Source organism: Microtus pennsylvanicus, chromosome 21 (assembly GCF_037038515.1).
Source record: "Microtus pennsylvanicus isolate mMicPen1 chromosome 21, mMicPen1.hap1, whole genome shotgun sequence".
Lineage (NCBI taxonomy): Eukaryota > Metazoa > Chordata > Mammalia > Rodentia > Cricetidae > Microtus > Microtus pennsylvanicus.
The window spans coordinates 18,664,215-18,684,695 of record NC_134599.1 but is presented as its reverse complement, the minus strand read 5'-3'; the positions used below and the strand labels follow the sequence as shown (position 1 = coordinate 18,684,695).

The 20,481-nt window shown below is 50.4% G+C and overlaps 3 protein-coding genes across 9 annotated transcripts in view; 1 reads left to right on the top strand and 2 right to left on the bottom strand.

Moving 5' to 3' along the window:
- Ift172 (intraflagellar transport 172) overlaps window positions 1-8,705 on the top strand; it is a 40,465-nt gene extending 31,760 nt beyond the window's left edge. Inside the window, exons 32-49 of one of the 3 annotated variants that reach the window (XM_075955471.1) lie at window positions 102-166; window positions 539-719; window positions 903-1,012; window positions 1,111-1,240; window positions 3,598-3,696; window positions 3,877-3,986; window positions 4,097-4,160; window positions 4,356-4,442; window positions 4,694-4,810; window positions 5,330-5,440; window positions 5,596-5,715; window positions 6,228-6,323; window positions 6,494-6,553; window positions 6,638-6,736; window positions 6,965-7,118; window positions 7,273-7,364; window positions 7,527-7,657; window positions 8,685-8,705. In XM_075955471.1, coding sequence (XP_075811586.1) covers window positions 102-166; window positions 539-719; window positions 903-1,012; window positions 1,111-1,240; window positions 3,598-3,696; window positions 3,877-3,986; window positions 4,097-4,160; window positions 4,356-4,442; window positions 4,694-4,810; window positions 5,330-5,440; window positions 5,596-5,715; window positions 6,228-6,323; window positions 6,494-6,553; window positions 6,638-6,736; window positions 6,965-7,118; window positions 7,273-7,364; window positions 7,527-7,616 — 1,785 coding nt within the window. In that variant the 3' untranslated portion in view covers window positions 7,617-7,657; window positions 8,685-8,705. Of the gene's footprint in view, window positions 1-101; window positions 167-538; window positions 720-902; window positions 1,013-1,110; window positions 1,241-3,597; window positions 3,697-3,876; window positions 3,987-4,096; window positions 4,161-4,355; window positions 4,443-4,693; window positions 4,811-5,329; window positions 5,441-5,595; window positions 5,716-6,227; window positions 6,324-6,493; window positions 6,554-6,637; window positions 6,737-6,964; window positions 7,119-7,272; window positions 7,365-7,526; window positions 7,745-8,684 lie in introns of those variants that run through there. The other 2 variants (XM_075955470.1, XM_075955472.1) reach the window with 2 other exon arrangements.
- On the bottom strand, window positions 7,746-9,312 carry Krtcap3 (keratinocyte associated protein 3). Of its 4 annotated transcripts, none has more exons than XR_012908729.1 (7): window positions 9,172-9,312; window positions 8,877-9,061; window positions 8,733-8,792; window positions 8,403-8,609; window positions 8,170-8,258; window positions 7,957-8,072; window positions 7,746-7,855 (listed from the first exon to the last, which is right to left on the bottom strand). XR_012908729.1 is itself a non-coding variant. In XM_075955475.1 (7 exons), the coding sequence occupies exons 1-6, from the start codon at window positions 9,197-9,199 to the stop codon at window positions 7,962-7,964; spliced, it is 726 nt and encodes a 241-aa protein (XP_075811590.1). In that variant the 5' UTR covers window positions 9,200-9,312; the 3' UTR covers window positions 7,746-7,855; window positions 7,957-7,961. The 4 variants fall into 4 exon arrangements, 2 of the variants coding, with proteins under 2 accessions (XP_075811590.1, XP_075811591.1); XR_012908730.1 differs by having other exon boundaries at window positions 7,746-7,852; XM_075955475.1 differs by having other exon boundaries at window positions 8,170-8,304.
- Window positions 9,313-9,429: 117 nt separating this feature from the next.
- Nrbp1 (nuclear receptor binding protein 1) lies at window positions 9,430-20,271 on the bottom strand. Of its 2 annotated transcripts, XM_075955473.1 has the most exons (19): window positions 20,184-20,271; window positions 17,183-17,411; window positions 16,903-17,025; window positions 16,634-16,735; window positions 16,181-16,270; window positions 15,836-15,876; window positions 15,387-15,481; window positions 14,910-14,933; window positions 13,884-13,967; window positions 13,353-13,411; window positions 13,118-13,216; window positions 11,314-11,446; window positions 10,993-11,098; window positions 10,842-10,892; window positions 10,619-10,754; window positions 10,383-10,436; window positions 10,234-10,297; window positions 10,051-10,106; window positions 9,430-9,974 (listed from the first exon to the last, which is right to left on the bottom strand). In XM_075955473.1, exons 2-19 carry the CDS (start codon window positions 17,390-17,392, stop codon window positions 9,870-9,872), a joined length of 1,632 nt encoding a protein of 543 aa, XP_075811588.1. In that variant the 5' UTR covers window positions 17,393-17,411; window positions 20,184-20,271; the 3' UTR covers window positions 9,430-9,869. The 2 variants fall into 2 exon arrangements, with proteins under 2 accessions (XP_075811588.1, XP_075811589.1); XM_075955474.1 differs by lacking the exon at window positions 14,910-14,933.
- Between the last annotated feature and the right edge of the window lie 210 nt (window positions 20,272-20,481).

Here is a 20,481-nt window from a genome sequence, read left to right as displayed (position 1 = left end):
TCCCCCTATACCCCTAACCTCTGTGACCAGTTCAGTCCTGTCTTCTAATTGACTGTGATGCCAGGCTCCTTCTCACCATATGTGACTATCTTTCTGTCTAGGGCAAATTTGAAGAGGCTGAAGCAGAATTCATCAGAGCTGGTAAACCCAAAGAGGCAGTCCTCATGTGAGTTTCCCCACACCGTTTCCGTTTACTTAGGGGTTTGGAAATGAAGGCAAAGCACATGTGTGGCATCAGAGGGTAACTTACAGGAGTTGGTTTTCTCCTTCTACCATGTGGGTTCCAGGATTTGAACTCAGGTCATGGGTTTTGTGGCAAGTACCTTTACCCACTACGCCATCTCCCCAGCCCCCCGCTGTTTGGTCCTGCTCTGGAACAGGATAAAGATACTGTCCCGGTTATCTTTCATGGTCGTCTTTACTTTCAAAGCTCGCACAAATGAAACTAATGGCCCCTCAGTTGTACAGCTGTCTGTCTTCCACTTACTGAGGCTTCAGTCCTGTACTCAACATCTTCCGTGTCCCCCATTTTGGGCAGGTTTGTCCACAACCAGGATTGGGAGGCAGCTCAGCGTGTGGCTGAGGCCCATGATCCTGACAGTGTTGCTGAGGTACTGGTAGGTCAGGCCCGTGGGGCCTTGGAGGAGAAGGACTTTCAGAAGGCAGAAGGGTTGCTGCTTCGGGCCCAGAGACCAGGCCTGGCTCTCAATTATTATAAGGTGAGTCATTATATTTGGGCCACAAAAGGAGGATGAGATAGTGAGAGGCCACAGATCTACACTGATTCCTGGTGCTGAAGAGGGCAGGAGAGAGAAAGGACAGGCAAGAAAAGGGAGGAGAAAGGCTAAGAAGTCAGGAACCCGGCCAGAGGAAGCTCTTCTGATACCTGCAAATCTGAGCAGGAGGCTGGGCTCTGGAGCGACGCTCTGCGGATCTGCAAGGACTACGTGCCTGGCCAGCTAGAGGCCCTGCAGGAAGAGTATGAGCGAGAAGCCACCAAGAAGGGGGGAAGGTGAGAAGCCATGCGTCCTGGCAGTGTTGTCAGGACCAGGTGGGCTGGACCACACTGCCCCTGCCCAGTCGTGAGCATTAAATATTCTCATCCCCCAGAGGTGTGGAGGGACTTGTAGAGCAAGCACGGCAGTGGGAGCAGGCTGGAGAGTACGGCCGTGCGGTGGACTGCTACCTCAAAGTCCGAGACTCAGGGAGCGGTGGCCTGACAGAGAAGTGCTGGATGAAGGTGAGGCTCCGGACTGTTCTGGCTCTGGTTCCCACAGGTCCATTCCCAGTCAGCTTCCTGCACAAACGTTCATCTTGTTCCTCCTGTGCCTTTATTTCAAGTAACAGATCTCTCCTGGGTGCCTGCTATGTGTACTAGAAGAGCCCCACAGCCGAAGACTAGAAGGGATGTAAGACAGACACCCCAGCCAGAAGTTAGGAGACTTAATTACTACCAGATCTGAGCAAAGACTGAGGTGTATGAAGTGGAGTTCAAGACACATGAGCTTTGTGTGGGCTGGAGTAGTCCAGAAGGTTCTCTGAGGAAGGACTTGAATGGGAGCGGAAAGGGCAACTCCAGACCCCGGGCATAGTTGAGGCCAGTACGAAAGCATGGCTGCTCCTCCAGCACCCCCACCTGATAGCTTCCCTTCAGCAGACTGAGCCAGCCCAGTACTCTTCACCAAGCTGAAGACAAACTATTGGTTAGAGAAACAAAACTGATACATGTGTGCATATGTCTGAGATAAGAAACTGACTCATGCACTTATCAGAGTGGGCAAGTCCAAAAGTCTGCATGGAGCCTGGCGAGCAGGCAGGCCAGGAGAGAAAGTGCTGTAGTTCCTGTCTGAAGGCTGGCAGGCTGGAGACCCAAGAAGAGTCAGCATTTCAGTTCCAGAGAGCAAGCAGGAAAAAGCCAGTGTCCCAGTTCAGACAACATTTGGGCAGGAAGAGTTTTCCTTTACTCGGGTAAAATAAGCCTTTTGTTCAATTCAAGCTTTCAGCTGATTGGATGAAACCCATCTATATTAGGAAGGCCAATCTGCTTTACAATTTAAATGTTAACCTCATCCAAGTGCATCCTACAAAAACACCCAAAGTTCTGTTTGAACGATGCCTACATACTGTGTAGTCATCACGCAAAACTAACTGATAAGCCAACCCCGGTATCTTTGCAATTAGACATGCATGCATAGTTTAAATGGGTTCAGGGTGGGATTGGGAGTCCTGAGGGACTAAGGGGGTTCCTGGCTCTCTAAATAATACTGTTATGTTGATGCCCGTGCCAGATGTCCTTAAGTTCTGGGGTCACTGAATAGGCCCTATAAGATGGAACAGGAAGTAAAGGGGTTGATGTTTGGCTGTGAGGTTTGAGCAGACTTTAATCAAGCACTTAAGCAGCCTATACCTTTTACACCGTTCACTAAAGTCTGTGCAGAGCTGTCCTTCAGGTTGGTCACAGGGTGCCTCTTCTCTAGAGGAGAATGCATGCTTTAAGCCTTGCTTACAGGGTTTGTCAGAGCAAGAAAGGAAAGGGAAAGGAAAGGAATTGGTCTAGATAATAGCCAAATCGCGTCAAATGGAAATTAAAATCAGTGAGGATGTCAGCATCTCAGAGGAAACAGAATTAAATAGCCGTCAAATCATCCACACCAGCACTGTCTGCTGGAAACGCTATGCACGCTATAATATTATTGGAGTTTTTTTCATACCTGTTCTTGAATAAGGTTAACAAAAAGAGAAAAAGAATTGCAATACACCTAATTGAACATTTAAATGTTGACTGGAGAGATGGCTCAGTGGCTTAGAGCAGTTGCTCTTCTTCCAAAGGACTCAGGTTATGTCCCCATCACCCACATGGCAGCTCACAACCATCTGAAACTCTAGTTCCAGAGAATCCAATGCCCTCTTCTAGTCTCCATGGCACCAGACACAGGGGAAAAATGCATGCAAAATGCCCATGCACATAAAAATGAGCAAAATTGGGGCTGGAGAGATGGCTCAGAGGTTAAGAGCACTGGCTACTCCTCCAGAAGTCCTGAGTTCAATTCCCAGCAACCATATGATGGTTCACAACCCTCTGTAATGCGCTCTGGTGCCCTCTTCTGGCCTGCAAGCATATATGCAGTATAGAAACACTGTACACATAATCAATCTTTTAAAAAAATGAGCAAAATTTTAAAATATTGGCATTTCAATATAATATCCATTAAACTTGATATTATTGGTATTTGCCATTCTTTTTTTGTTCTGTTTTCAAACTCCAGTGAGCATGGATAATCTGAGACTCAATAGTTACCAGGTTCCCTACAATTCTCATTTCGGTTTTCTCTATACTATGCTATCAAGATTCTATCTGTGACAAAATTCAGTGAGCTCATACGACAGATGAAGTGTGCAGAGTTGCAGCGAGCCAAGAGGAACTTGATAGATTCTCTGGGGTCACACAGAAGACCTGTGGGCCAGGCTTAGCCTGGGAGGGTAGAAGATGAGGAAGGATCACAAGAACATTGGAAGCTGGAGGAGGAAAACACAAAGGCCAATAACCCTAGTAGACTCTTTCTTCTCCCCATTTCTACCTTCTGTTCAACCACTCAGGCGGCGGAACTGTCCATCAAGTTTCTGCCTCCCCAGCGCACCCTGGAAGTAGTTCGGGCTGTAGGTCCCCAGCTGATTGGAATTGGAAAGCACAGTGCGGTAAGTAGGGTACTAGGACCGACAGACCCTCATGTGCATGGTGGGATGGTGGGTGACATGTGATCCAGATGTAGGGGTGGGCCCTTTGGCAAGTGCGCCAGTTTTGTGGGGAGAGAGTTCACCAAGGGGAGGCACTGAGTCAGATGGAAAGATAGCTTCCACTCAGATTTCCCTGTGCAGGCTGCAGAACTCTATCTGAACCTGGACCTCGTCAAAGAAGCGATAGATGCTTTCATTGAGGGTGAAGAATGGAACAAGGCCAAACGCGTAGCCAAAGAGTTAGACCCGCGGTAATTGCCAGGAGATTCTTAGTTCCTTTTGTAAACACAGAGGGAAATTTCTCATGGTGAGGGTGTGGTGCTGCATGACCAGAGTTGGCAATCTCTGTGTATCTTCCCAGGTATGAAGACTATGTGGACCAGCACTATAAGGAATTCCTGAAGAACCAGGGCAAAGTGGATTCGGTAAAGCTCTCAGTGTTAGGAGGGAGAAAGCAGGAAGAGGCCAGAGAGGCTAACTAGGTGGTTGAGCTCTTGTGTCCCATGTGAAAGGCCTGGGTTCCCCAACACCACCAGAACAAGAGTAAAAGCCAAATTCCTGAAGAGGTACTAGAGATCCTCCCTTCTCCTCTCAGCACATCTGTCTTTACTGCTCCACAGCTGGTGGGTGTGGACGTAGTAGCTGCCTTGGACCTGTATGTGGAGCAGGGTCAGTGGGACAAGTGCATTGAAACAGCTACCAAGCAGGTACCGCTGGCCCTCCCATTCCCACCCGCCTCTTCCGGATTCCCTACCTGCTTCTGAGCATCCCACCCCTTAATTCCAATGCCCAATCTGCAGCGGCCCCTACTGAGCACCAGAGAGCAGTCTTCCGTCCTCTGATTCTGAGATCAGAATCCTCAAGTGCCCTGTACCTCCTAAACAAACCCGTGCTGTCTTGTCACTGCCTGTTCTTGCTGACCCAGCCTCTTCCGTGCTGTTCCTCCACTCCCAAACAGAACTACAAGATTCTGCACAAGTACGTGGCTCTGTATGCAACTCATCTGATCCGAGAGGGTGGCTATGCCCAGGCTCTGGCTCTCTATGTGCAGCACGGAGCCCCTGCTAACCCACAGGTACCAGCCTTCTTGAGATGAATGTTTCCTTCTTCATCCTCTAGAACCATCCCTTCATCTGTCTCAGAGAATCCTGAGCTGAAACAGACCCTCTGGAGCATTTATCCTTTGAAAAAACACCCAGGCAGCTGTCCATGTTCTTAGTGAACATACCCGACCTGTCTGTCCAAGAGCAATCGTGGATAGCCTTCAAGGGTCCTTACTGACTTCCTCTAGAACTGACAGTTCTCCTATGGAGAATCAAGAATTTCTAGACTGTAAGCCTTCACATCATTAATCGCCCACACTCACTGAACACCAGCTAATATGATAGGGTTTTTTGTTGTGAGTTTTGTCTCTTTTCTGAGTCAGGAACTCTTGTAGGCAAGGCTAGCCTGGAACTATGAAGCCTAGGATAACCTTGAAATCCTGGTCCTCCTGCCAAACTCATTTTTCCTTAGGCCTCTTCTTCCTTCACCAGTCTCTTAGCTCCTACACACACAGCTCCCTCACTCAGGTCCCCTTCCCCTCAACCCCTAGAACTTCAACATCTACAAAAGGATCTTCACTGACATGGTTAGCTCTCCTGGGACCAACAATGCGGAAGCCTACCATAGCTGGGCTGATCTTCGGGATGTCCTCTTTAACTTGGTAAGCAAGTGTCAACAATGACATAAAAAGTTCCTTCTGTTCTAGTCTCCTTTACCTTCTCAGTGCAAATGGCCAGCAGTGGCCACTCTACAATCCTCCTTGGCCCTCTTCTGACCCGAGCCTAGCTATGCTCTCCCCCTGACCCCCTTCTCTAGTGTGAAAATCTGGTGAAGTCCAGCGAAGCAAACTCGGCAGCCCACGAGGAGTTTGAGATGATGCTGCTGATCGCTCATTACTATGCAACACGCTCTGCGGCCCAGAGCATCAAACAGCTGGTAAGGTGCAGCCAGAGATTCAGCACAGAGCACTCGGTCACAAGGATGCTCCTTCAGACCTCGGGAGCCAAACACATCCAAGTCTGGGTCTTGGAGCACATTTCCCTCTGTGCTTCTCTTCTAGTCACTCCAACACTTGCTGAGATGGGTTCTTCCCAGACTGTCTGGCCGGAGGGCTGTGCCCACAGCTCTACCAGCCTCATTATGTTCAAATGTTCAGATAGCGTGTTAGTTTTATGTACCTCCTACAAGTACACACTTATTTAGTTATAACTGTGCATATATTTCATGTACGCGGTCAAATTCTCAAAAGTAGAAAAAGCCCTATACATAACCTGAGCTGGTCACGTAATGCTGATGAAAAGAACTGAGACCGGAACAGCCTGAGATCTAGAGGGTTCAGAACGGCTTGCTGGTTGTCTAGCTCCATGGCTGGCTTAGTTACAGGCTCATTGGTCTGATAGCTCAATCACCACAGGGCCCGGATCATAAACTTTGCCTTTAATTCACAGGAAACCGTAGCTGCCAGGCTCTCCGTCTCACTCCTGCGCCACACCCAGCTGTTACCTGCAGACAAGGCCTTTTATGAAGCAGGTACTGCTGCCAAGGTGAGCTGGGGCAAGGGAAGGAAGGGTGGGGCTAAGAGATGGAGACTGCCTTGGGCACAGCTGCGTAAGGGGCTGATGTGGAGGACGACACGGCCTGCCTCTTCTGGAGCATTCTCCCTGACCCCAGAGTAGATCCAACCTCACACCCATCTGCACCTTTTTTGTGATAGGAAGTTGGCTGGGAAAACATGGCTTTCATTTTCCTCAACCGATTTCTGGATCTGACTGACGTAAGTAGGGAAACTGTGCCTAGAGATTGGGGCCTTTGCCTGACACCAGCGGTGCCCATCTCATGGTGGACTGCTCTGCCACAGGCAATTGAGGAAGGGACTCTGGACGCTCTGGACCATTCAGATTTCCAGGACACAGACATCCCCTTTGAGGTGCCACTCCCGGCCAAGCAGCATGTACCGGTAAGGTGTCACCAGTGGGTCGGCACCGAGAAGGGTAGAAGGCTTTGGGATGCCATTTTTCGGTGACATCAACCCTGTTACTCAGGGGAAGCAGAGGCAGTTCCAAGGTGGACTACTTATAGCTAAAAGCCGAAGTACGGGCGCTAAGGGCTCAGCAAGGCCCTGTCCTCACCCCCCCCCCCAAGCCTCCCAGCCCTAGGTGAAGCTAATGCTACCTCTCCTTCCCAGGAGGCCCAGAGAGAAGAGGTTCGAGACTGGGTGCTCACAGTCTCGATGGATCAGAGGCTGGAGCAGGTTCTGCCCCGGGATGAGCGCGGTGTCTATGAGGCTTCCCTGGTAGCAGCGAGCACTGGGGTTCGAGCCCTGCCCTGCCTCATTACAGGTATGGAACCCCACGTTACCCCATATCCCGTGGCAAGTAGAAAGTAGGGAAAAGCATCAAAATTCATTTCAGAGATAGGACCACCCATCCCACTCGACTCCCAGGCATCCTTCCCAGTCTCTTGCCAATCCCATCATCTCGTCTTCCACCACAGGTTACCCCATTCTGAGGAACAAAATTGAATTTAAGCGACCAGGGAAGGCTGCTAACAAAGACAACTGGAACAAGTTTCTCATGGCCATCAAGGTGAGAGAGAGAGTCAGTCGTAAAGGACAGAGCTGGGAATGGGGTGGGGTTGGGGTGGGAGGCACTCTGGACCCCGAAAGGCAGGTCCAGACTCTGTGCCTGATCCTCAGGACACCCAGAGGCTCCAAGGAGTCCCTCTCATGTTCTCCCCTTTGCCCACAGACCTCCCACAGCCCAGTGTGCCAGGATGTACTCAAATTCATCAGCCAGTGGTGTGGGGGGCTCCCCAGCACCAGCTTTTCTTTTCAGTGACTGTACTGCTGAGCGTTTAGCTCTTCCCTCATTAAAGCTCTGTAAGTAGTCGAGACTGCTACATTCTTTGATCAACATCTCTCCACCCAGTGTAGTGCGCTGGGCTCTAAAAGTAATTGCAATCAGGCAGAAAACAAAAACTAGTCCTTTTATTACAATTATTTATATCACCCTCTGGTCAGGGCCCCTTGCGTAGTAGAAAACACCTGTGGATTACGCCTCAGAAGAGCAGCTGCCTGCTAAAGAAAGAGCCGACCCGCATCAGAAAGCAAGCAATATAGCAAAAAAAAAAAAAAAACTGGTCCCAGTCCCAAGAATGCATCCCACCCGGGCCTTTTACCTGCCCTAAACCCAGGTTTTCTGTTTAGTCTGGAAATCCTGGTGGTGGTGGAGTAGCTGCACGTTTTCTGGCGGCCTTTTACACTCAGAAGGTTCAAGGTCGGTCAGTTCCTCCAGCTGCAGGGGAGGGTGGGTTCAGTAACTGGGCCTTAAGAGACACACCTTTCAACACAACCAGGGTGTGGAATGAACCCTTCCTGTTTCTCTTCCATACCTGCTCCTGCAGCCCTTCCTTCCTGCAGGGCCCAATTCCCCGCAGGGTGAGTGCAGCCACACAACAGTAACCAGAAAGAGCAGCCTCGCCTGCAGACATGAACAGAGAGGGGATCCAGAGAGCCAAGGCTGTATCCTAAAACCAGAAGTAACAAAGAGGACTAGGCCTTGGAAGGGGGAGGAGCAGCACAAGGGGCAAAGGTGAGGCCCAGAGAACACTAAGAATCAGCTCACATAAATTCTTGTGGGATCAAAGGGGCAGTCAGTGTGTCCAGGCCCCTGGTCCAGTGGTATGGAGGGATCCAGCAGTCCTGGATGGCAGTCAGCAATAAGGCGGCGGCCACCATTGGCAACAGTGAGCGACACAGCAAGAAGGAGGCCCATGGAGCAGGCAGCGGACACAAGCAGATTCACTAAGGCCAGCGTCAGCAGGGCCCAGTGCTAGTGGGGTAGAAGACCGGGTGAACAGCCTAGTTAGGTTTCCCGGTGATTTAGAAACCTGAGTTTCTATTTGAGGCTCCTGCCCATTGGAAGTTTGAGCTGAGACACCTCCACCCCTCTCACCAGTCGTGGACGAAGAAGGTTCCTGGATGCCAAGAGGGCCACAAGTCCCACGGAAACGCTCTGCGGAAGCAACAAGACTAAGGCTCACTGTCTCTCTGCACCCAGCCCACCCCGCTTGCCCATCCATCCGCCAGCCACGCTCACCAGCAGCCCCGAGCCCACCGAGATGACATTGGCCGTGGTGTATTCCGGTGTGACCGCGCCACGGGGGTTGGCCACGTGCCGCAGGACAGTACCATGCAGCACAGCGCCCACCAGAAGGTTCACGTGGCCCACCAGGATCAGAGCGAGGCCCACGCGCATCAGCCGCCTGGGCCCCCGGGCGGCGTCTGAAAAGTAGGGGGAAGGGCGCTATCAGCCGTGCAGGGAGGGGCCACAGGGCCAGCCGCGGCGCCTGGGACGCCGAGAAACTACAGGTGAGGAGAGCCAGGCAACTTACCGAAGACGCAGAGGCGGCAGCACCTCATCGTGGGCCGCTCTGCCCCCACCACCACCGGTCCGCCCTATCTGGACCTGGGCCTCGCCCCGCCGCCGAGCAGAACCCCGGAGCTTCCGCGCCGCCACAAGGCAACTCCACCTGGGCCCGCCCCGCCCCCGACCTGAGGCCCAGCCTCCAAGGGGCCGCCCCACCTGGTTCCGCCCCGCCCCCACCTGGGCAGCTGTGCCACCCAATGAGCCGCAAAACACCAAGCCACGCTTTTAGCAAAAAGTAGACTTTTATTACAGCAGCAACTGAGGCGATTCGAATGGCCCCCGGGGCCACCCCTGCAGCACCACCTTTCTCTCCCGCCCATCCGCCCCAGCGGGATTGTAGAACTCTGCTCCCCCAGTGCCCATGGGCCTCCTGTCCACACAGGCAGGGCAGGAGCCAGCAGGTCAGCTACTAGCTCCAGCTAGAAGGTGGCTGCTGAGAAGGCCCAGGCCCACGTCTGTGCAAAACAAGTAAACAAAGTGCAGAGGGGAGGAAGAGAGGGGTAGGGGCAGGATGATGCTCAACCAGGGAGCCCCTAAAGCCCTCCTGAATAATAAGGGGAGACGGGGCTTCACAGGGTAATACTGACTGGGGAGAAGGGGCAGGAGGACTGCAGCATGTCCAGGGACAGCCACACTCAGATAGGGGCCTGGCTCAAGTGAGCTCTACGAGGAGACGGTGACAGCGGCTGAGTTGAGGGTGCTGTTCCTGGCAAAATTGAACTTGTTGAGGGTCTCCTCGAGCAGAGAAGTCAGGCGGCTCTGATCAGCCTGGAGAAGAAGCTCAGTGAGATAAGGCGGAGAGACGGTGGGGAGGCAGCCAGGGCACAGAGGGCAGGAACCTCACCTCACTAATGAAGCCCAGCTGCACCAGCTCAGCTGCCAAGTCCGGGATGTTCTCATCTGACAGAAAGATAGGGGGTGAATGAGTCCAGTCTGGGAGCCCTTTAGCTGTTTCAGAAACTGTCACTTTCCCCATCCCTGACATGCCCCTCAAAGCATCCTCCTCCAAAACAAAGGAGACTCTCACTTGGCATCAGGTCACAGCTCAGGTGCCGGTTCAGCTTGTCCTCCAGCTTCAGCAGAAGTGTTAGCTAGAGAAAAGGACAGACAATGAGGCTGCTCTTCTCCATCCAGGGCAGCCCTGTGCAGCCCCGTGCAGCCCGGCCCTGAGCTTACATGGTGTTTGACTCCCTCCTCCACTGATTCGATGTTGCACTGCATCAGCACTACCTGGAACAGGACAGAAAGGATGGCCACTAGAGACTAGTCACTAAACCCACCGACACCTGGAAGCCTTTCCGCCCCACAGAAGAACCAGGTGGCCAGGGGCAGAAACGCACTCCATACAGGACAGCGCCGTAGCTGAGATGTCCGCCCCCATAGCCAAAGACCGGTCACACCAGAGTCCCCACCTTGCGTGTCTCCACCTCAGCTGGCTCAGGAGTTGGAGTCTTGACAGAAGGGGGCACAACAGGCGATGTCACCTCCTCCTGCTGTGGCTGCTGAGGCCGAGGCAGCCCAAAGGCTGTCAGAGGGTAGATCCCATTCCTGGTGGGAGATGACATAAGTCACATGGACTCTCTGAAAGCCACAGGACACCTGCCCCTGCTTCCTCACAGAAGCCCACCTTCTCACCTGACATCTTCAAGAAATTTGTCTAATTCCAGGGCAGGTGACTGAGAGTACCTGGAAGAAGGAGGAAAAAGCATGAGAATGAACATTTTACAGAACCTCAGAGTGGTAGGGATCAATCATCCCTTCCAGACCCTCTCAGCTGGGTACTCACAAAGTCTGAACTGGTTCTCGTCCTGGCCCAGCAGGGATTTCCGCCAGTACAGCACTGGTATCCATGTTTTTGGTGATCTCCTCTAGAGCATTCTCTGGGATCATATCTGGTGGATATAATGGGTAGAACATTATGTAAGGATAGAATTGGTTCACAGGAGGCTTAGAGGGAGGGACAGGGGTAAAGAATCCCTTTGGTAACAGAATACAGATGCTATGCCAGTGATGGGAGAAGCCCCAAATTGTAAGAAAATGCTAGCAATCTTCATTTAGCATGGATTCAGTCCCACTACCAATTTCTAGCAGGGTTCAGGAAACTCACGTTGGTGTCCCACAATACAGTGAGCAGCAAGGAGTTTGAGTGAGGGCACTTCAAACAGTGCTGGGTGGAACAGAAGTTCTCTGGCTGTTGGTCTTCGAGCAGGCTCAGACTGCAGGCACTTTTGAATAAACTCCTATAAGAGAACAAGGGACTAAAGCAAGCATCTAGCAAGCCTCTCACAGCCTGTAAATATACATGCTTGAAGGCAACACTTGTTGGGGAAACACTGACCCATCTCTTGAAAGGGCTTTAAATACATATGTAATGTATAAAATTATCATTCACTATCTTCCTGGTTTTTCTTTTTAGACTTCATTTTCTGAGACAGGGTCTCTTTAGGTGGCTTAAACTAGCCTAGAACTCGCTATGTAGTCCAGGCTGCCTTTGAACTCATGATTCTCCTGCTCAGCCTTTGAAGTGCTAGGATTACAGGCAAGAGCCACCATGCTGGCTTTGGTTATTTCTTTTCCACTGTACAACTACAATACCTTTTTTTAAATGTTGAGACTTAGTATTTGTGTATGTGTTTTAGTAGTTCATTCATGGTCAACTTTTTTGGATCTTTGCCAAATTTAGTTTTTCCCTTCTCAAACTTAGCCAAGTATTGTTCAGTATTCACCATATTCTCTGTTTTCCAAGACTACTTATTACCACACTTCCCTTATCCACTAAATTTCTGAATTCACTGTATTTCCATGCTTTCTCTAACCACTCCACCTCCTTTTCTGCGTTTGATGAAATCCTATGGCATCATACTTCCTTATTTTCAGTTTTAAAGGTGAACAAGGTCACATCCTGTGATCTTTTATCCAACAACCCATCCTAATGTGAACCAGACCCTGCCTCCATTCTATTAACTCTTCGACTAGACCTCTGCTTCTTTCTTGCTCCCGATTACTGTCCCTAGTTAACTGTTAACGTTCCTTCCTTGCTTTTTGTTTGTTTGTTTGGCTTTGTTTTGGGTTTTGGAGGCAGGGTTTCTCTGTGTGTAGTTCTGGTTATCCCGAAATTCCCTTTGTTTTCAGGCCTGCCTCTGCATCCCGAGTGCTGGGATTATGAATGTGCACGCCCCCCCCGTTTTGTTTTTGAGACAGGGTCTAAGGTAGCCCAGGTTGGCTTTGAATGCTCTATGTAGAGGAGGGTTGACCTTGAACCCCCGATCTACCTCCACCTCCCAATGTTGGGATTATAGATGTTTGCCTCCATGCCTGACCTAATTGTTCTTGTTCAGACTGTCCTGTCTCACTATAGTTAATCTACCTACTGATTCATAATTCTTTCATCCTTTATTTTTTTGTTTTTGTTGTTGTTTTGTTTTGTTTTTAAGACAAGATTTCTCTGTATCCTTAGAGCCTGTCCTGGAACTAGCTCTTGTAGACCAGGCCAGGCTCGAACTCACAGAGATCGACCTGCCTCTGCCTCTCAAGTGCTGGAATTAAAGGCGTGCGCCACCACCACCCACCTCTTTCATCTTTTAAATCTTAGCTCATTAAATATAAAATCCAAAATGACTGGTTTGATATTTAAATTTACTTTGGAATGTCAAGATTATTGTGTAAGAGTGTGTACCAACTGACTTAGGTAACCATCAAAATCAACTCATCTGTATGTAGACATACTTAACTAAGAAATTATTTTTAACCTCAATATTACCTATCTGAACCCCTATACAGGAAAATTGTGTTTAGTGTTTTCTATTTTGACTGTATTCCTTTTCTCTTGGAGCATATTCCCAAGAAGTAAAATAAACCTGAGAGCATTTGAAAGTCACTTAAGGATGGAGATTGATCCCAACGACTCTTACCCTCTGTAGTGGGTCTTCTAGTAGCTGGATGGCACTGCTTATGGCTTCCTGTGGCACATATGAGGACTCTCCATTGCCCTGAATCTCCAGCACTGCCATCTGCATTGAGGAGGAACCCGAGGGGAAAGCTGAGATCTGAGGAATACACCCAGTGCTCCCACAGGCACTCCCAGCATTTCCCTGTCTCTGTTCAAATTCCACACTTTCTCTTTTCCCTTCCCTCGGGTCTCCTCACCTCCAGTGCACACATGCCAAAGGAGTAGATATCCACAGCTGTTGTCACATTAGTGACTTCTAAAGAAAACAAATGTCTTAGTAAGAAAGAGAATTGATTGGATAAGAAGTGGCCAAGTGGGTGGGGCTGGAGAGATGGCTCAGAGGTTAAGAGCACAGGCTGTTCTTCCAGAGGTCCTCAGTTCACTTCCCAGCAACCACATGGTGGCTCACAATCATCTGTAATGAGATCTGGTGCCCTCTTCTGGCCTGCAGGAATACATGCAGGCAGAACACTATATTCATAATAAATAAATACCTCTTTGAAAAAGAAAAAGTGTATGCAAGTACACTTTTAAAATGTATGTAAGTACAGAAAGATGAAGTTGTGGTTCTATTATCCCTGTATCTCAGGTTATAAAATATAAACCAAGATCTGAGGTCGCTCTATCAGGGAAGGCGTAGGTAGAGTGGCACAATCTGTCTGAGGGACCGTAATTAAAAAAAAAAAAAACAGGGTCTGAGAACACAGCAGAAAGGCAAAACTACTCACCTCCATACTCTGGTGCAAAGAAATGTAGGTTCTTCTGCTCTTCCCGGCAAGTCTTCACATGGTTGTTGATAGTATCAGGAGCCACTACGAGTAGGGAAACACCCACAATCTGACCACCACCAAAGCATGATCTTACTCTAGAGAGAGGCTGCAAAAGCCATGTTTCTCCTGAAGTGTGTTTTCTAATACTCAGTGGACACAAACCTACCAGTCTCCCAATCTTGAGCTAGAGATTACATATGAACACCACTTATCTACCCTTTCTGCAGCCTAAGGTTCCTAACTCAGAAACAACAGAGTCTACACACTCTACAGACAGACACTGGGGCTTCAGGCTCTTCAAGTAGCACAGCAAAGGAAAAGCTTTCATTTGTGACCTGCTCCTCTTTCCAAAGTCACAGATCTACCAAATCCATAGGCCATAAAAATGCTAGGTTTATTTGACTCATCTGCCCTGCAATTAATATAAAAACACAGGCAGCCCTTCCAACTATGGGACAACTAAAGACCTCATGAATCTGGGTAAGAAAGACAAAGCAGCATTAACATACAACCAAGGAGCTAGCCTCTTCCTTACCCATCTGTGTTAACTGAAACTCAGCGAACCAATACCCTGAAATCAATTTCACTTTTAATCCACCAAAACTTTAGACTTTTATTCCTCAAAATCACCTACCACAGGACTGAACGAGGTACCAGGGCCAGGCCCATGCTGGACTCACTCTGATCGTAACAATGACTACAAGTCACAGAGAATCTAGGCGCACAGTATGATTTAGGGAGCCAGCCGGATGATGAGGGGAATATGACTAAGAGGAAGTGTCCAGCCAGGCAGAATCCACAGGAAACAAGCAGGTTATAAAGGGACAAGCAGGTGGAGGCTGGCGGGGCAAAAGCTTAGCAGGCATAATTAGACACGGGAAGCAGGGAACAGGCCTTGCTCCCACGACTGCATGCACTGGGCAGCCGCAGAGGGAGCAAAGGGAGCACAAACAGAGCCCCAAGTGGGGCAGAGGGAGCTCTCACCATTAGCAAAAATCCTATGAAAGACTGTTGGGAACAGAGCAGCCCGTAAGCGGGAGGGAGGAAAACAGAGAAAAGTTGTGAGCGATGGAGCAGCCAAGCCCCAGACAAATGGTAACAACACACAAACACAGCACACGGAAATGTCACTGCACACAAATACACAGCAAATGAAAGCACTCACAGCAGGCACAGTCTGGAATCTCTTTGGTAGGGTTTGGCCTCATATCCATCTCTTGCCCTTTCCCAGCCTCCTATTTCTCTGTATTAGTCCAAGTTTCTCTCCAAGAAGAACAAGAGTGTACACCCTACCCCATTTCCACTAATTGGTCTCTCCCTATGAATTACCTCTACAAAAAGTCTGTCTCTTATCAACAGCCCACACCTCAAAATTCACTATTCTCCCCACACCTTTTACCTTACCCCCATGGCTCCCAAATTCCCGAGGCTCCCCTGCCCAGAATCTCTCCCTCCCCTCACCAGAGCCAATCTTGATGAGTCCGTTGTGCTGGATGAAGATGGTGTCACAGGTCAGGTTCCCATGGATGATGGGAGGGTCACAGGAGTGCAGGTAGCTGTGGGGGCACTGGGCTGTTAGAGGGGCCACTAGGAAATTAAGGGCAGGGGGAACCCAAGGGTTAAGAGGAGCAAGGGCCAGGTCTCCTCCTGGCCACCAAAATGACAATCCCTGTACTCTGAATCTCTATTGTGCCAAGTGACTTAAATAGGAAAAGCACAAGGAGAATGAGGCAGGGTCACTGTAGTGGTTAGGACATGAGGAGGACCCCATAAGGGGGACTAATCTTGTCAGCACATGACTCAAAGAAATTGGGGAGAGGCAGAATAGAAAAGCAGAGTAGTGCCTTGCAATCTGTTTAAGGAAATAAATCAGGAGACACTGGGGGGAAAACCAACCACGTATTACTTACCTTAGGGCAGAGAGGATCTGTGTGCACCAGCGTTTCCAAGCCTGGAAAAGAGTTTGGTCCAAGGATCCGCAGTAATATCCTCTCTCTCCCTCTTCCTTCTCCCCTCTCCACCACCCACCCTCCTTCTCCAGGGTCTCACTGTATCGCCCTGGCTGTCCTCAAACTATGCAGAGCACACTGGCCTCCAACTCCTTAACCAAAGGTATGCACCACACACCCAGTGATACTTTCCTCTCTCAGCCTTCACACTAGTCCTTGCCATCCCTCATTAATTGGCTTCATAATCACCACCATCTTTTTAAATCCCTAAACCAGCCTAAAACTATAGCTAGCCTCCCTCCGTACCTTTTCATTCATAGTCTTGTGGTTCTTTTTGGTCTTCTTCAGAAACTGCTTAAGGCTTCCAGACGACATGTATTCTGTGATGAAAATCACCTAAGAAAGTGGAGCACTTCCTATTAAAGCTTTAATCTAAACATTATCTCTCACCTGGTGACATTTATACCAGATACATATTAAACTGTGTTTGTTCAACTTCCCTTTCTTTTAGGATCACTTTCTTAGGCTTAACAGCACAATGAAAACAGAGAAGCAAGTGAACGTTCACTCATTCCTTCCCACCACTAGCTGGGAAATGCTTCAGTAAGGAGATGAAGCCCTGCTCTCCCTTCCACTGCTGAAGACTTCAGTTCTAGTCTCAAAATTACCTTGTTTTAACCTCTGAGTGTAAGAAGGACAGTGAATACAGCTGCTCTCTGGCAAAGAATTCAGGAAATACTAGGCAAAAAAAAATCTTACCCTGGCCTTGTTCTCTTTAACGTCAGCCCAATACTTGTGAAACTTAACAATGTTAAGATGTTCCAACTGAATCAGATTATCAAACACTGCACGGACCTTTTCCTGGAGCAAGGGAGACAGGAACAGCAGTTCACAAATTGCTGTAATAATACGAAAGCCACCACGACCCCTCCCCTTAGATGATCTAACCATGAAGGCTCTCCTACAGTACTTTCCCAACAATAGCTGTTTAAATACTGGTTCTAATGCCCCTAGGCTTCATCACCTACCTCCTGCAGTTTGTAGTTCTTGCGTTCAGAGAACTGTACCTCATTCCACACAACCTCCACACCTTCCTCTGTATCCATAGCCAGGTATGCACTGTCAATACCTGGAACATTACGCTGATTCACCTGAGAAGCAGTTCAAGTGAAATTAAGTCACCTCACAAACCCACCATTTTAGTATTGCATATGACCATCTTCCAACCCCACCCTACTCAGGTCCAGTCTGCTCCCTGGACAGCTACTCCAGTTCTCACTGTTTACAACTCCACTGCCATCACCTTACCTCTTCCCTCCTCTTCTGCCAGCGTCCACAGGGTGACTCTTCCAAGATCTCAGACTCATCTTCACTTTCTTCTTCCTCCTCAGGAGAAGCAGCTGAGGTGGTAGAGGTCACAGGAGGTGACACTGAAGTCAGGCCAGGAGCTGAAGAGGAAGATTCTACCTTTGGGTCTGAGCCACTGCTGACTACTGTTTGGGACTCCCCTTCCGACATGCTGGAATGAACACTCAACCTGCAGAGGTTGGGCAAAGACAGGAGAAGACAGAGGTCAAAAACAGATCTATAAAACTTTAATAGTTTTTAGCTGGGTGGTGGTGGTGCATGCCTTTAATCCCAGGAGGCAGAGGCAGGCGGATCTCTGGGAGTTCGAGGCCAGCCTGGTCTACAAGAGCTAGTTCTGGGACAGGCACCAAAGCTACAGAGAAACCCTGTCTCGAAAAACCAAAAAAAAAAAAAAAAACTTTAATAGTTTTAACCGCATCTTCAGTTCAAAAACATATATCCTTTATGTCCTTTAAATCTAAAGTCAGAACTACTCATATCCAAATACTGCAGTGTGAATGGCTCTCCTCCTTCTGGAAGAGGCGTTAGTTACCTTAGCTGGAGACCACCCCGAAGTGCCAAACACAAGGCTAATGACAGCATAACCCACTTTGGGCAAATCCAAATACACAATAAAATTGGGCTCCCCATTTCTTCTCAGAAAATAGTGCTGCAACTGATATAATTCCCATTGACTCGCCATAGGCCTCAATTTTCACTGTGCTCAAAAATGAGGGTATACAGGCATTACTCAGAACAGATGACTCTAGACTCCAAAATGGTCCACTGAGACAGCCCAATGTGCCTATCTCATCCTTAGCCAGCTCGCTGAAATACCCAACTGACTTATCCTGCTAGAACCAACAGTGACATTATCCATCCCTCCCACACAGACAGCTGCTGTTGGGCCAGGTGACCTACTGGCCTCACCTTCCTTAAGATGTGTGACTGGCAAATGGGTACTGTTTAACAGCATTGCTTTTCATTTGCTCACTGAAATGTTTAGTCACATTTGTAGGTTACTGTAGGTCACACACCAGGCAGGTGCTTGAGATACATCAGTGAATTGAAATAAATGAAATGCTGAACTTAATGATAACAAACTGAAAAGAAAAAACAAAGACCCTAGCTTCCTGCTCCCCTTGCATTCACATTGCTCAGAGGCTCTGACTTGCCCATTCTCTGAAGCACTGCATCTGACACTGGTGACTGCCTTCAGGTACAGATTATTCAAGCTACAGCCTCCATAGGCAAAGTGTTAAACTGCAGCATTTCTGCAGGGGCAGAGCTGCTTGAAGGAAAGCCTAAGTTTTTCATTAACCCATGAAAAAAATAATAGGATCACCCAGCAAACAAAGGCTGTAAAGGACCTGCAACCTGTGTGTGCTTAGGCTCAGGGAGTACTGTCTAGTAAGAAGGTGATACCCTGAAAGGAAACTTGCACTCCAAAGTCCGTTCAGAACACCAGAAAGCTGCAATCAACACCAAGCCAACCACACACTTCTCTCTGATGCCCCTTTCTGCACACCTCTCCCCAGTCCACACTGTTTGACCAGAATCGAGAGCCACACAGCGTCCTAGTAAATTCCAAGAGCAACACAGCGCTACAGGAAAAAATATCTGGTAGGATAGTTCCCCATCTTAATTTCTAAGAAAATCCTTGTCTACCCGAGAAATACTCCTCAGTCTGCCAAGAAAGCTATGTATGCGAATGTCTTAGTAATCTAACAGAAAAGATGAGCTAGGCTAAGAAAATAGTCTATAGTCTGTTTCAATCAGCTCCTAGAGCAGCTCCGTTCACTCGATGTGCCTAAAATCTGAGCTGCTCAGTTACATTTCTAGCGCGATTACAACAGACGGTAAGAGTAGAACGTCAATACAGGAAGCTGTACCAAGGAAATCTAAAACTACTGGACTGAGGACACAGCCACTTCACAGGTCACAGGAAGAGAAGGCTGTCATCAGCTAGAGACAAATATCCCGGAAGGTACACGCTTGTGTCTTCCCTCCCCAGTCACGCCCCAGTGGGGAAAATGAGAGCCGAACCTAAAGCGCCCAAGCACTCCCGCCAAGGATGCGAAACTTCTGCAACACTGCAACACGGGGGGGGGGGGGGGGGGGGGGTTCGGCCTAGGGGCTGCTGGCAGGTTTGGGGACCACACGTGGGAAGGCTCATTTACATCGGCGAGGGCGATCTCCCCGCAGCCTCTAGCTCCCCTGAGGGCGCACTGTGCGTCCACTCCAGAGCATTGTCTGTTATCTAGCAAAGTTGTTCTCCGGGCTTCCACGGCTAGTTGAGAGCCCACTGCGCGTCACCCCACATAGCTCGCAGCCACAGGCCGCTCTGAGGAAACCCAAAAAAGCCTCTGAGGTCAGCAGAGCCGCACACTCAGAAAGGAAGCAAGCTCGGGGGCGCGAGGCCCTCAGCATCTCAACACTCCAACAGGTCCCCAGGCCAGCATCGGGAAGGAAGGGCGCCGGGCGCCCCAGCAGACAGGCGGCCGAGCACCACCGCCACCTCATCAAAGGCCGGCCCCGCCGCGCCGTCAGGCCGCAGGCCACGCCCCCGCGCTCGGCGCGCCGCCCCGCGAGCAGGCCGGGCCCGGACGCCGCGCTTCCTTCCGCAGGCCCTCCGGCCCGGGCCCCCGCCCCGCCCCCGCCCGCGCCGCCGGCCCCGCCTCTCGCGGCCAGAGTTCCAAGAGAACGCCGGGGCCCCCCGACCCGCGCCCGCAGAATTCCGGGCCGCCGCGGCCACGCCGGAGACACTAGGAGGGCGGGCGGCGCCCTGCGGCCAGGGTGGCCCCTCAGCTGCGACGGGCCGGGCCGGGTCGGGCCCGACTCCCGGGGAAGCAGGGCCGCCCGACAGCAGCCGCCGGCCGCGTCCCGCCGACCCGCGGCTCGGGGCGATCCCGCCGCCCTTCCGCGAGCCCCTCCCTCCAGGGCCTCCTTCTCCGGCGCTCACCTCCCGACTCGGCGCCCGCAGCCTGCGCTTCAGCTCCAGCTCGGGTTCCGGGGCCTCGGATCGCAGCGACTCCCTCACAGCTGCGCTCCGCAGCGCAACCGAACTGCGGGCCCCGCCCTCGCGGCGTCCGGACCAACAGATGGGCGGTGCCGCAGCGCCGCCAGGTTTCCATTGGACAGGGCTGCGGGGGGCGGTTCCCGCAGACGGGCGCTCTCAGGGCAGCCTCCTGCCGGGTCTCCTCCCCTTGGGGGGCTCCGGCCGACCGCTTGCCAGCGTTGTCTCCTGTCTCTCTGTCCAC

Excerpts from the sequence above, each read along its gene's own strand:
- Krtcap3 (XM_075955475.1), bottom strand. The coding sequence starts at position 9,199 with ATGAGGTGCTGCCGCCTCTGCGTCTTCG. Across the intron at positions 8,793-8,876 it reads CGGTGGGCTCGGGGCTGCTG|AGCGTTTCCGTGGGACTTGT; the intron begins GTGAGCGTGGCT and ends TTGCTTCCGCAG. Across the intron at positions 8,073-8,169 it reads AGGAAGGGCTGCAGGAGCAG|CTGGAGGAACTGACCGACCT; the intron begins GTATGGAAGAGA and ends CCTCCCCTGCAG.
- Nrbp1 (XM_075955473.1), bottom strand. The coding sequence starts at position 17,392 with ATGTCGGAAGGGGAGTCCCAAACAGTAGTCAGCAGTGGCTCAGACCCA. Across the intron at positions 17,026-17,182 it reads GGCAGAAGAGGAGGGAAGAG|GTGAATCAGCGTAATGTTCC; the intron begins GTAAGGTGATGG and ends ACTGCTTCTCAG. Across the intron at positions 15,482-15,835 it reads CAGATCCTCTCTGCCCTAAG|CTACCTGCACTCCTGTGACC; the intron begins GTAAGTAATACG and ends GTGCCCCCACAG.